The 14,532-nt window shown below is 45.6% G+C and overlaps 1 protein-coding gene across 1 annotated transcript; it reads right to left on the bottom strand.

Annotated features, from left to right (window-relative positions):
- Window positions 1-478: 478 nt before the first annotated feature.
- LOC115307486 lies at window positions 479-3,700 on the bottom strand. The gene is made up of 4 exons (XM_029959932.1): window positions 3,676-3,700; window positions 3,089-3,527; window positions 617-2,489; window positions 479-586 (listed from the first exon to the last, which is right to left on the bottom strand). Exons 1-3 carry the CDS (start codon window positions 3,698-3,700, stop codon window positions 632-634), a joined length of 2,322 nt encoding a protein of 773 aa, XP_029815792.1. The 3' UTR covers window positions 479-586; window positions 617-631.
- Between the last annotated feature and the right edge of the window lie 10,832 nt (window positions 3,701-14,532).

The following is a 14,532-nucleotide window of genomic DNA, read 5'->3' as shown; positions in this document are numbered from 1 at the left end:
TGCAGTCTGGCCAGAACTGGTGATCGCAGTCCAGTGGTGGTCTAAGTCTGGTTGAGAGCGATGAGATGCAGCCGTCCTCTGGATCCCACGAGTGGATTGAAAAATGTTCCAAAACTCCAAGATTATATATCCTCCAGTTCAGGCAGGAATGTTCAGTGCTCCCCTCAGGGCGGGGAGTTTCACAAAGGGTGTGAGGACAGAAACATCCTCCTATCTCACAGGCCTCTTAACACCTAGTTTATAGCCTGAGGAGTCAGGCTCTATGGGCAGAAGGTGCGAATAGTCTATTGACAACAATAGTCTAGTTTCTGGGAAATGACATGGAAGGCTATAGAATACAGTTTTGGGTTACACCCACCATGCTCTATGGGCAGAGGGTGCGAATAGCCTATTGACAACAATAGTCTAGTTTCTGGGAAATGACATGGAAGGCTATAGAATACAGTTTTGGGTTACCCCCACCATGATGAACTGATCTCAGCTGTCCTAACTAGGACATTATCCCCCCCTTATTCTATGCCATCCATGTCATGCCCAAATTAACCCCCTTTAAAAACTATATCCCTTTAAAACTATATACATCTATCTATCTATCTATATATCTATCTATCTATATATATACAATGAAACATTACAGACCATTCTCACTCAAAATTAGGTCCCCTTGTGGTACACAACGTGTCTCCCCATCTTTTTGCATTACCCACCATGTGGAACCAGGTCCCTGAGCAAAAACAATCCCTCGGATGGGTTTGCCTTTGCTTGAGGTGGGACTAATCCAAACAGTCTTCCCTAACATTCCTCTCATATGTACCACGGGGACTTTATCTCCATCTACAGTATGCAAAGGTTCTGATTGAGCAGGGCCAGCTCGATTGATGGAACCTCGGGTGTTGACCAACCAGGTGGCCTTTGCTAAATGCAGCTCCCAGTGTTTGAGAGTCTCCCCACACAGTGCCTTCAGAGTGGTTTTCAGCAGTCCGTTGCACCGCTCAACTTTTCCAGCAGCTGGTGCATGGTAGGGGATATGATACACCCACTCAATGCCGTGCTCTTTGGCCCAGGTGTCTACGAGGCCATTCTTGAAATGGGTCCCATTATCAGACTCAATTCTCTCCGGGGTGCCGTGTCGCCACAGGACTTGTTTTTCAAGGCCCAGGATGGTATTCCGGGCAGTGGCATGAGGCACGGGGTATGTCTCCAACCATCCAGTGCTTCCTTCTACCATGGTCAGTACGTAGTGCTTACCCTGGCGGGTTTTGGGGAGCGTGATGTAGTCAACTTGCCAGGCTTCCCCATACCTGTACTTTGACCACCGTCCACCATACCATAGAGGCTTCACCCGCTTGGCCTGCTTGATGGCAGCACATGTCTCACAGTCATGGATGACCTGTGAGACAATGTCCTTGGTTAAGTCCACCCCTCGGTCACGAGCCCATCTGTATGTTGCATCTCTCCCCTGGTGACCGGAGGCGTCATGGGCCCATCGAGCCAGAAATAATTCTCCTTTGTGCTGCCAATCCAGATCTACCTGAGAGACTTTAATCCTGGCAGCTTGGTCCGCCTGCTCGTTGTTACGATGCTCCTCATTAGCCCGTTTCTTGCCTACATGAGCGTCTACGTGACGGACCTTCACACTCAGCTTCTCTACCCGGCCAGCGATGTCCTGCCACATCTCCGCCGCCCAGATGGGTTTCCCTTGGCGCTGCCAGTTGGCCTTTTTCCATCGCTCCAGCCATCCCCACAGAGCATTGGCCACCATCCATGAGTCAGTGTAGAGATAGAGTCTTGGCCACTTCTCTCGTTCAGCTATATCCAAAGCCAACTGAACGGCTTTAAGCTCTGCAAACTGACTTGACCCACCTTGTCCTTCGGTCGCTTCTGCAACTCGCCGTGTGGGACTCCATACAACTGCCTTCCATTTTCGGTTTGTCCCTACAATGCGGCAGGAGCCATCCGTGAAGAGCACATATCGCCTTTCATCTGCGGGTAGCTTGTCATATGGTGGGGCCTCCTTAGCCCGTGTCACCTTCTCCTCCTCTTCTTCAGAGGATAGTCCGAAACTCTCAGCTTCGGGCCAATTGGTGATAATTTCCAGAATCCCAGGGCGATTAGGATTCCCTATCCGGGTTCGCTGCGTGACCAGAGCCATCCACTTACTCCATGTGGCATCGGTGGCATGATGTGTGGAAGGAACTCTTCCCTTGAACATCCAGCCCAGCACTGGTAGTCGGGGTGCCAGGAGCTGCGCTTCGGTGCCGATTACTTCTGAGGCAGCTCGAACTCCTTCATAGGCAGCCAGGATCTCTTTCTCAGTTGGTGTATAGCTGGCTTCAGATCCTTTGTATCCCCGACTCCAGAATCCAGCGGTCGTCCTCGGGTCTCCCCAGGCACTTTCTGCCAGAGGCTCCAAGAAGGGCCATTCTCCCCGGCTGCGGTGTAGAGCACGTTCTTCACGTCCTGTCCTGTCCTTACTGGCCCAAGGGCTACTGCATGGGCAATCTCCTGTTTAATTTGTTCAAAGGCTTGTTGTTGTTCGGGGCCCCACTGGAAATCATTTTTCTTCCGTGTCACAAGGTAGAGAGGGCTTACAATCTGACTATACTCGGGGATATGCATCCTCCAAAAGCCCACAGCGCCCAGGAAAGCCTGTGTTTCCTTCTTGCTGGTTGGTGGGGACATGGCTGCTATTTTGTTGATCACCTCCATTGGAATTAGACGGCGTCCATCTTGCCACTTCACTCCTAGGAACTGAATTTCCTGAGCAGGTCCCTTGACCTTACTCCGTTTAATGGCAAAACCGGCTCTTAGGAGAATCTGGATTATCTTTTCTCCTTTCTCGAAGACTTCGCCCGCTGTGTTCCCCCATACAATGATGTCATCAATGTACTGTAGGTGCTCTGGAGCCTCACCCTTTTCCAGTGCAGTCTGGATCAGTCCATGGCAAATGCTGGGACTGTGTTTCCACCCCTGAGGCAGTCGATTCCAGGTGTACTGCACACCTCTCCAAGTGAAAGCAAATTGTGGTCTGCACTCCGCTGCCAAAGGAATGGAGAAAAAAGCATTGGCTATGTCAATGGTGGCATACCACTTGGCTTCCTTGGACTCCAGCTCGTACTGGAGCTCCAGCATGTCCGGCACAGCAGCACTCAGGGGTGGTGTGACTTCATTGAGTCCACGGTAATCCACCGTCAGCCTCCACTCTCCGCTGGACTTACGCACTGGCCATATAGGGCTATTAAAGGGTGAGCGAGTCTTGCTGACCACCCCCTGGGTCTCCAGTTCGCGGATCATCTTATGTATAGGGGTCACAGAGTCTCGGTCGGTGCGGTATTGCCGACGGTGCACTGTTGCTGTGGCTATCGGTACCAATTGTTCTTCAACCTTCAGCAGTCCCACAGCAGAGGGGTCCTCTGAGAGACCAGGCAAGGTGTTCAACTGTCTAATTTCCTCCGTCTCCACAGCAGCTATGCCAAAAGCCCAACGAAGTCCTTTTGGGTCTTTGAAATACCCACTCCTCAGGTAATCTATGCCAAGGATACACGGGGCCTCTGGACCAGTCACGATGGGGTGTCTGTGCCATTCCTTCCCAGTCAGGCTCACTTCAGCTTCCAGTACAGTCAGCTGTTGGGATCCCCCTGTCACCCCAGAAATAGAGATGGATTCTGCCCCTACGTATCTTGATGGCATTAATGTACATTGTGCGCCAGTGTCCACTAAAGCCTTATATCTTTGTGGCTCTGATGTGCCAGGCCACCGAATCCACACAGTCCAATAGACTCGATTGTCCCTCTCCTCTACCTGGCTAGAGGCAGGGCACCCCTAGTCCTGGTCATGGTACTCATTGTGCTCTTCTTGTGGGTATGACCTGGAGGTCCCTTCAAGAGGATCAGACGTATCATCATTCCTGTACCGTCTGGAGTCTTGCCCACGAGAGACTGGAGCAACGTTTACCCTTGAAGAGTTCTTTATGGTATTTGTTCCTCTTTTCAGTTCACGTACCCGGGCTGCTAAGGAAGAGGTGGGTTTCCCATCCCACTTCCTCATATCTTCTCCATGCTCACGGAGGTAAAACCATAGATCGCCACGTGGAGTGTACCTTCTCTCCTTAGCTGGGGGACGCTGGCTCCTGATAGCAGAGACTCTTGTTCGTCCTGGCGAGATATGGAAAATCCCTTCCTTAATCTCTTCTCTTAGCTTCTGGTGTCCCTCTTCAATTTTCTCTTCTAGGCTTCGGACGTGTTCAGCCAGTTTGGTTTCCACAGATGAGACGTGGGCTCGTAATGGGGCGGTGACAGTGTCTTCATAAATCCTGAGTTTGCTAACCAATGCTCCCACCTTGTCCTCTCCCTCCCTCCATTGCAGCGTTGCTAAGTAGCGGGAATACATTTCTGGCCCGAGTCGTGCAAACTTTAACCACATTTGGGAGGTGCACTGTACGCCATCTGGACTCTTAGGGAATCTTTCATCCTCTGAAAAGATTATCTCCAGTACAGCTAACTCCCTTAAGCACCGGATACCTTGTTCCATCGTGTTCCACTGTCCTTGCTGTACGTGGAGGTCCTCCTTGCAAAGGTATCTCTCCCTCACACTGGACAACAGTCGCCGCCAGAGGCTGAGAGTTTCCTGCCTCCTTCCAATCCCCTGATCAATGACTACATCTCGAGACAGGGATCCCAGCTGTCTGGCTTCACTCCCATCTAGGATCGTATCGTTAGCTGCGGCATCCCAGATTCGGAGCAGCCAGGTCAGAATGGACTCGTTCGCCTGTCGTGTGAACTCTCTCCGGAGCTCACGTAGCTCACCCAGGGATAGGGACCGAGTGATTATTTCTGGCTCTGTCTCCTCCGGTGGATGTGAAGGTCCCGCCTCTTCGTCATCATTTGCTATGCGAACTGATTTAGTCTTTGATTTCCTTTTCTGGACAGGGGCGACTGCTATTGGTTTTGCTTGTTCTTCTGGCTCCTCGATGGTTTGTGTGGACACGGTGCTGGTTGGTTCATTTCTTTCTCCCTCTGACTCAGCTGTGGTTTGGGTGGACGTGGTGTCTGCGGATTTGCTCCTTCTCTCCTCGCCCTGACAGTGCTGTATCATGTCAAGCAGTGCCCGGTAGGCAGTGGCCAGGGCCCAGCAGGTTGCTGTGAGCTGGCCATCTCTGGAGCTGCCAGAGCATTTTTCCTTCACCAGTCTTATCATGCTAACAGGATCCTGCAGTTGTTCAGGGGTGAATTTCCAGATCATTGGAGGAGAAAACTTTTCCAAATACTGGCTGATGTCCTCCCACTTCCTGTGCCACTCAGCATTATCTGCTCCCAGGGCAGGTGTCCAACCAACCTCCCTAAAAGGCACTTTTCTGACCCTAAACATGGTGTACACAGTACAGAGCAGACAGAGCAACACTAACAATAACATTATGCTGTCCTTAACATCAAAAGGGAACTCAATATTTTCAAAAACTGTTTTAGCAGGTCTGAAGGGGAAGAAGGAGGTGGGAGGCTGGAAACCATCCACCCCTGTTCCCCCAAAAAGCTGGGTACGATTTTTAATGAGGCCCCAGAGGTAGCAACCCAAACCAGGACAGGCAAACAGGACTGAATACACATTTACAATGAAACTCATTGCTTCTGATGTTAGAATGACATAAACATAATATACTAATAAAGCAATTTGGATCCCTCTCCCTGGTCTTAAAGAGAGCATCAAAACAGGCAAATAATACGCCATCTGTGGAAATATGAACAGGCTCAAATACAACATCCATGTGAGTGCATCAAACAACATGGTGATCAGGGAGTTTCTATATTCAAATAGACAAATGCTTCAAATGAAATTGTGATTCTGACTTCTCTCTCTCTGCCCGACGTTTGGGCGCCAAAATGTGCTGGTTTAAAAGTTAACCAGCAGGGGGAATGAACCCAACTCAAAGGAGAGATTATAAGTCAGAATAACAATTTATTAAAATAATACAGTAAGTACAATAATACAAACAAACAATTGGTCTCAACCCACAAAAACCCAAATGTGTAACCCAGTACCCTGGGGCCTGAACAAAGTGGTGTTCCTTGGGCCCTGTTTGAGTCCAAAGTAAAGGGAGAGGGGAAGAACCTGCTGGTGGGAGAGCTGCTGCAGTCTGGCCAGAACTGGTGATCGCAGTCCAGTGGTGGTCTAAGTCTGGTTGAGAGCGATGAGATGCAGCCGTCCTCTGGATCCCACGAGTGGGTTGAAAAATGTTCCAAAACTCCAAGATTATATATCCTCCAGTTCAGGCAGGAATGCTTGGTACTCCCCTCAGGGCGGGGAGTTTCACAAAGGGTGTGAGGACAGAAACATCCTCCTATCTCACAGGCCTCTTAACACCTAGTTTATAGCCTGAGGAGTCAGGCTCTATGGGCAGAGGGTGCGAATAGTCTATTGACAACAATAGTCTAGTTTCTGGGAAATGACATGGAAGGCTATAGAATACAGTTTTGGTTTACACCCACCATGCTCTATGGGCAGAGGGTGCGAATAGTCTATTGACAACAATAGTCTAGTTTCTGGGAAATGACATGGAAGGCTATAGAATACAGTTTTGGGTTACACCCACCATGATGAACTGATCTCAGCTGTCCTAACTAGGACAATATTATAGAAACTAAGAAGCAAAGAAATATACAGTATTAACACAACTTCTACCACCCCTGGACCCTCCCACATCAGTTCAGGAGAAGTTTTCAGGGCGATAGTTAAGGGTCTTTCTCTCATTGGGGCATCAGGGAAGGGGTCTTCTTGCACCCCCACCAGCCCTCAGCCTCTGCTGAGGTCTCCTCCTGAGCTACAAGGGAACACTTGCTTTACCAGGTCTTCATCACAAAGGTCCAGGGAGTCAGCTTGTGGGCTCCGGACCACCCCTCGGTCCGTCTGTGGCTCGGCTCCAATACTCAGCTTTCCTGCCAGGGGGTTCACTAGCTCCAACCCCCCTGGCTGGCCTCCAAGTCCACGCCACCGCCTCTCCTGGGCAGTGAGGGGGAAAAGCCCCCTAGCCTTTTGGCCACGGGCACCTGGTCCAGTTATAATACTGTTCCAGGCTCCCTGCAGCCCGGCTGGGTGGGGGAAGAGGCCCTGCCCCCCCACGAGGGGGTCGACAGACCTCCCTCCTCTCACCTCATGGCTCCGAATCTCTCTCTCACACTCTGCCAACAACTTATGGTTGTTGTAATGTTCTAGTTTCACTGGGGAGAAAAATAGCTCTGATTGGCCTCTCATCAGAAACTCAACTGGGACCAAGCACTTTCAGCCCCCCTAGGGGGGACAGCTCAAACCATGACAGCAACCAGCATGAATCTTACTTATTTTAGAATGTATGTACGTATATCATTTATCTCTGAGTTTTACCCACCCTCATTGTCTCAGATCAGGGAAGAATTTGCCCTTTCTATCACCCAAACTGGTGATGATCCACCTGCCTGGGGAATCTTGACACTGGGAAAAGTTTTTCTGATGGCAACCTACACAACAGATGCACAGTATTCCTGCAGTCTGTTGACTTCCTGATCTGGAGATTATGTGAAATAACTAGTGCGAGCAGTCTCATTGAATTGTTCCCTCAGAGACTTCTGTGTTTGCTTTTCGAACTGATGTCATCAGCCATGTGCTGTGGCAGAGCATTTCAGAGTTGAATTACAGAATATGTGCAAATTGGTTGTTTTTTTTTTTCTCTTGAGGCCTGATAATAATTTGCTGCTCCTTTATTTCTGTTTATATGGCAAGGCAGAGTTATACAGTTCCCCTATTATCTTCATAAATATCAAGGACTTCTACCATTTTTTTTCAGCTTGAAGCAATCTAATAAATTTAACAAGTTCTAATTTGTTTTGGTTTGGTTTTTTTTCCACCATGGTTTCAGCCTCTGAAATTCTAGCGATCCTTTTGTGTTCCCTTCATATTTCTACTGTAACCTTCCCTAGGTGTTGGGACAAGAACTGCATACGATATCCAAAACAACATCACAGATCTATGGAGCTACCTAGTCATGTTTTCTGCTGTGCTGTCTGTTCCTTTCTAAAAATGTCCAATAGCCCAGTTAACTATTTTTGACTGCTGCCAGCAGACAGCTCTTGGGCAGAGAGCTATTGCACTGATGGCTGACACGTCTGTGGCTATTAAAGCTTCATTGAGAAATTGTGTGCACATAGCTAGAATTTGTTTTATGATATATACATTATTTTTCATTTATGGAAAAAGAAAATAATCTACTCTCTAGCCTTCATCAGAAAAACTTCCTGCAACATTTTAAACTGATAATTAATATTAATTTGATAACTAATACTAGGTTAATAATAACTTAATGACTAATATTAAGATAATTGTATACGTAACTTGGCACCAGCAGTGAACCTCATCTTTGTTTTCATTCTGGTCTGGAAAAAAAATAAATTTGAACATGAATAATCCCTGAAAATTTGTTCCTGTACAGCTCCATATTTATACATAACAATTCTGACTAACACAGAGCAATGGGCTATAAATTGCAGTTGCTCCTTTACATGCCTGAAGGATGAGAACATGATTTTCAAAGACAGAGAACCCTACAAAAGCAGAGTACCTTTCTGGGGAGAGTTTGTGACTAAATGATTTTTAAGGTCCTTTCCAACCCAAACCATTTCATGATTCTATGCTGAGTGGTTGCCTTATCAGGAAGAAGGGCTGCAGCATTTGTCCTTGAACCATTCCAACATTGGGCTGTGCTGGAGCTTGGGGGGGCTGTAACCTCAAAGGCTGGGGATTTCATTCTCTCCCCCCACCCCTGGGCCACGCAGCTGTAGGGAGAGAACCTTCACACTTAATGAGAGAGTGGTGTTCTCCCTGAGACTCCAACAGACTTTACTTTCTGGAAAGAAATTACTAGATAAGCTTTGTGAATCCATGCGTAAGAGTAGATAACAGGTATCCACTGAAAGGGCTCAAAATAATTTCTAATTAATTAGGAAAATTAAATCCTTTTGGTTCTGTTCCCCTTCCTTCCTTCCCCAACAGTGAAGGTGCAATTTTTCAACTTAGAAAAAAACCCACCATTTTACTGAGAAATGCTACACAGGGGGATATTTGATCAGCAGGTGAATAATTATATACTAACACCTCACAAAACACAAACTGTTATAAAATGCAAAAGCTCATATGAAACTGAGAGGGTCTTAAAAAAGTGTCATTCTAAGCAGGGCAGAGAGGTTTCACATTGCAGTGACTGGTGCCCAAGGGAAGAAGACGATGAAGATCTCTAGGCTTCCATAGTACATCTATGCCTGCTTCAGACTGCAGTCTGTGATCACACAATGATTTTTTATTATTTTTCTTGTGACGTATTGATATAGGTTTGATACATATGACTTAGAAGAGAGTATTAAAAATCTGGAGAAAGAGAAGGAACTTAAGTGTCACAGTTTGAAGGGGATTAGCCAAAACAGTAAAATCCCTTCCCTTCCCCTGACACAAAACCCACGGGGAGTAATTGAAGTGGTGACATTCTTGAGGGTTAGTCCTGCCAGCCCTGCACAGAGCCAGGGTTAGGACAGTTACAATGGTGCCATAACTTCAGCTTGAGTCATTATCAGTTCAAGCTGCATTGAATAATTTACCACCTTTCTCCTTCTCTCTCTGGTGGTGTGGTTTCCCTTCCCAGGGCCCCTCTGGGTTCCCAGGGTGATGGCTTCAGCCTGTAGAAGGGCAGGGGAAGAGAGGGAATGTGCAGACCCTCATCAGCATCCAGAGCCCTTCACTGGGAGAGTCTGACATTGATGATGGGGGTGTCTTTCTCCTCCCTATTGAGCCCCCTCCTTCTTTGCTAACACACTTTTCTTGTTCTTCACTTATTGGTGTATAAGTTCATCAGCATTTACTACGCATGGAGAGTTTTATGTTTTATCTTTAATGGATACTTGCTCTGACTTCTCTATTATTCCTAAAAAAATAACCCATCCCACAAAGCTCAGTTATTCTGTGGAAGATCAGTAATCCACCTCCTAACTCAGAGGCCCTGCTGTCATCCTGTGGCCACATATACCAGGCATTTACCCAGTGTTCCAAACTGCTCTGTGCTTCACTGTGAATCCAGGTTCATAGGAAACTCATTTTGTAGTTATTAGGCACTGAACAAGACAACTGTGTGGTGTTGTGCCTTTGTACAATCCTTCAGAGACAAGAGAAGGATTAAAAAAAAATTGGAAAAGAGAAAAAATATAAAAGAGAAAATATAAAAGAGAGTTTCTCTCCATCTCTTGGTTCCTTTTTTTTCCATGTCACAAAGCTGTTTTGGCTGCAATCTACTGCAATGTGATGAGAAATTAAAAAATGGACTGCAACACCACACTGAAGAGAATGCAATCCATTCCCTCCAGAGTCAAGCAGGAGAGATTTAAGTCTGACAAATGCTAGCTTTGAAAGGGTTTGCTTTTCATTCGTTCAGTCCATGTTATCTATGATCCTCACTGAAACCAGAGAGGAAAATTAGAAAGTAGTGTGGGAATCCTCAGACACATGAATCACACACAAACGCTGCAGGTATTCTTATCAGATGCAATGTGCTACCTTGAGGGAGAAAACTAGAACTTTTTCCCCCTTTCAACAAGGTTGCAAAGAATAACTAGAATAATTGAATAAAGAGAATAACTACAGTCTCTCACTCAATGTCATGGTCAGAGAGGTACCTCTGTGTTGGATCCCAAAATATAATATTTGCAGAGAGAGATCTGAGTGGTCTTTGCAAAAAGAGGTGGGCTACAGAAGCTGGGAAAAACCCTCTTCATTGACCTCATCCCTGTCAATTTTTCCTGTCTTCTCCAGCAGGATGTGAAGAGACTCTTTGCATGAAGTTATCACATGCCTTGCCCAAGCCAGAGAGTCCACACCCTGATCTCGTCAAACCTGTGCAGAAGACCTATTATGTTTTATTTCTCCCTTTCTGTTCCCTGAATCCTTGCATTCTGTAAACTTAAATACCTTTTTCCCCCCTGTAATTCCCCAAGATAAAATGGGGTTTCCCCTATGATGTAAGTATAAGACCCCAAATTTGTTAACCTGGGCTTTCGTGTCTCTTGCCTCATCTCTGTAAAGTCCCCAGTTGTAATAGAATGAATATGCAAACCCCTCCATGAATATGTAGTACTTCAGACCTATAAAAATACCATTTTTATGTGAATAAAGGATTCCAGTTTTCTGCCTCCGCTGGGATCGTCGTAGTTATTGACTCGCTACACCTCTGAACTTCCCAGGCTCCTCCCATGGCTCTGCCAGTCTGAGAATAGATTTCTGTGACCAGACAACAGCTCAGGACACACAGTAGAAATGCTGGTGCAGTTCTGCTGGTCTGTGGGACTTCAGGTGATGTTCTCCTTGGCATATGGTTAAGAGGAACATACATAGTCCTACGTTTTTGACAGTCTTGCCTTATTTTAATATTTTCTTGTAACTGACTGATGGCTGAAATGGTTATTCTTTATTCTATATCTGTTATTCTTTTGGTCTTTCCTTCCTTCGAAACAGATATCAAAGGATAAATACTTACAGTGAGTAACAATGGAATGAAAAGTGGCTTGTGTAGATATCTGAAATGCAATAAATGTTGAAGAACATTGTTATGGCCTAAAGTGTCACATGATATAGAAATAATTTGGACTTTTGGATTGGTTAGGACAAACTTAATAACTTCAAGTTTTATCCATCTAAATTTGATTGATGAGTTTAAAGACTTAATTTTCCTTCGGTCTTATGTTAAAACTTTTCTCTTGCTGAAGAAATTGAACTGTATGAGAGCATGATATATTTAAAGCTAACAAAGATTTCATGGCACAGGAATACATGGTAATTCTGTCATGTAACTTAGATTATTACTAATATTAAGGATGTTAAGGTGTTCATTTTTATGATTTATTCTCTCATTAGTAGATAATAACTATTTTTCATTTTATATTGCTTTTCATTTTGTGGGAGAACACTAGGTCATAAACTATGAAACTTTCTGTTCTTATCAATTGTTTTAAAGCTTTAACCTTTGTGATTTTAAATTGAAACCCATTTCCTTATACTTACACAATGGGAATAGAAAATAAGTTTCCAGTTGGACATACAAGGATTGATATTTCATATTCACTGGCTTAATAATTAAGGTTTTCACAGTGAATATGAGTTAATTGCAAGAACATCAGCAATATAACCTCTGCCTTCTTGATATTAGTATGTTGTTTCTATTGCCTTGACCAGGAGTTCTGTTCAAGCAACTGTTGACAGATAACGTCATAAGTACATCAGCAACGGACTCACTTATGTGTGAATCTGTGGCTGGTTTTACCTGCAGTCCTTGGATTTTACAAATTGAATTTATTGTATTGAAAAATTTTAACTGTCACTGACTATTGTACATGTTTGCAAAGGAGACCCCTGTAAGTAAAGTCACTCACCTCTTTTAAAAGTACAGGTCTTAAGGCAAACCAAGCTCTCCCCAGACACTTGCCAGTTTTACACGATGGCATTTACCTGTCAATAGCCTCTTTGTTCTCCATGGTGCCCCTTCCTTAAGGCTTTCCTTAGCAGAGTAAGCCACTCAGAGTTAATTGTTGAGCAGTGTTCCTTGAATACTATTTTCCACGTCTAGATAACAGTGAACAACCCAGTAAGAAAGAGCTTACTGGGATGGTTTTACAAATGCTGAAGTTTAAAAGAGTCCTGATTTGACCTCTGTATGAATGTGAAATATTTCACGTTTTATATCATACATAATCCTTCTTTATCATTAACAATAGAAATAACAGACTACAGCTGATATGTAAACTTCCATGCTGTGCCACGCCTGCCAGTCACAGAAATGAGGGAACTATTTGCACATTTCCATTAGACTGCAGAAAACATGTACAACAAAATTTGAATAAATGTTGTTTTCCCACATAAAGCATCACATTTTCTAACTGGAAGTAAATCTATCATTGATTGAGTTACTATAAATTTGGGGTTTGTTTATTTCTTATTTTTTCTCTTGTCATGACTATCAAATTGGTTGCAGCCGGCTTTGGGAGGATGTTACATTTCCACTCTTTGCTGCAGTGAGAAGGTGTCCCAGCCCATCAGTATGGTGATTGATGTTCATCACAAATTCTCATCAGGCTGAACAAAGACAACAGACAAGTGTCAGGGAGCTCTTGTGCTTTTATTGTACGGGTCGCCTTAACTCCACAACCAGCCCACTTTTTAGACTCAAAAGGTGTTGGCTAACAAGCCCTTAATTTTGTACAGTACACTTCAATAAACTCTCAGCTCCTCACAAGAAACTTCTCAAAGGGGCTGGCTCACAAGCCACCGAACACAAGCTTGTGGCACAAGCTCCCCACTCCCACAACAAACTTCGGTACGGAGTGTGGAGTAGAACAAGAGAGTTGTGATTTGCCTAGGCAGAGCAAGGGAGGAGAGAAATAAAGGCAGAGAAGAGAGAGGGAGAACAGAGAATAACAGTAATCCTTAGATCTCACACTGGTTTTGCTGTGTGGATTGTCCAGAGCTGGGCTAAACAATGAGAGTGAAAGAGAAAGGGAGGAGGGAAAAAAGAGAGCAAGGGGGCCTGATCGGCTCCCTTTCATAGTTAACCTGGTGCAGACTCTTATGTAAATGATCTTTTTCATGCTGTTTTGTTCACATCTGCACAGTCAGCCCTTTTAGCCTTTCTCCGGGGAGTCAGTTGAGGTGGGGGGACTGAGCAGAGTCTCCAGGAAGAGCAGGAAGTTGGCTCAGCACAGCACTGCCCCACCTCCACAGGACTTCTGTTCTAATCACAACTATTCTATCATAACAGTCAGAATGTTTGAGACAGATCCGCTGATGCCTGGCCTCCACAAAACTCCCTTGGAAACCCCTCCTAGAGAAAGGAGGAGTACATGGACTCCTATTTTGGAGAAGAGTTTTAGACATGCGGCACCGGAGAGAGAGAGAGGGGAGTTAAGAAGCTCAAAAGACGTCCCGGAGCTGGACCAGGACGGAGAAGGAATGCAGGGGGGGTTGACCTTGGCCCCCCTCGCTGCTGCTGACAAGCCTGGCAGCCTGAGACAGAGCACAGGAGCTCTGGTAGAACTCTTGAGGCAAAGGCTTGCAACTGAATGCTGCCCAAGATGTTCTGACTCAGGGGTGAATCCCCTGAGGAAGGGACTTTCACGAAGATGCCCCTGCATTTCGTGATATACCTGTGGTGAAGCGAATCTTGTCCCTGCTGGCAGTCCACAGGTGAGACCTTTGCTTGGACTGAAGGAGAACCGAGGGGCTTGGAGACCCCCTTGGGTGTATTGAAAAGAGATCCATCCAGCTACAACAATCTAGTTACAGCTGCTGCATGCATGAGAAGAGGAGCTGCTGCCCTAAATGTGGAAGGGATCTGTCCTTCTTTCCCTCCTGGACTTTTATCTGGAGGGGAGAAGAGATCTGATCCATTGTAAATACTATATGTCATGGTAGAGATAGTTGTGATCGTGTGTATAATGTGTTATAATATTTATTTGTACAGTCATTGTAATATATTCC

Source organism: Manacus vitellinus, unplaced genomic scaffold (assembly GCF_001715985.3).
Source record: "Manacus vitellinus isolate BGI_N305 unplaced genomic scaffold, ASM171598v3 scaffold_23_pilon, whole genome shotgun sequence".
Classification (NCBI taxonomy): Eukaryota; Metazoa; Chordata; class Aves; order Passeriformes; family Pipridae; genus Manacus; species Manacus vitellinus.
Note: the sequence above shows the minus strand (reverse complement) of the source record. Positions and strands in the feature narration are given on the sequence as shown.

Bases quoted from the DNA above. Each gene is read 5' to 3' on its own strand.
- LOC115307486 (XM_029959932.1), bottom strand. From the start codon at position 3,700: ATGTACATTAATGCCATCAAGATAC. The intron at 3,528-3,675 runs GTAGGGGCAGAA...TCCTTGGCATAG, and splicing joins CATTAATGCCATCAAGATAC to ATTACCTGAGGAGTGGGTAT. The intron at 2,490-3,088 runs GTATGCCACCAT...TTGCCCATGCAG, and splicing joins GAGTCCAAGGAAGCCAAGTG to TAGCCCTTGGGCCAGTAAGG.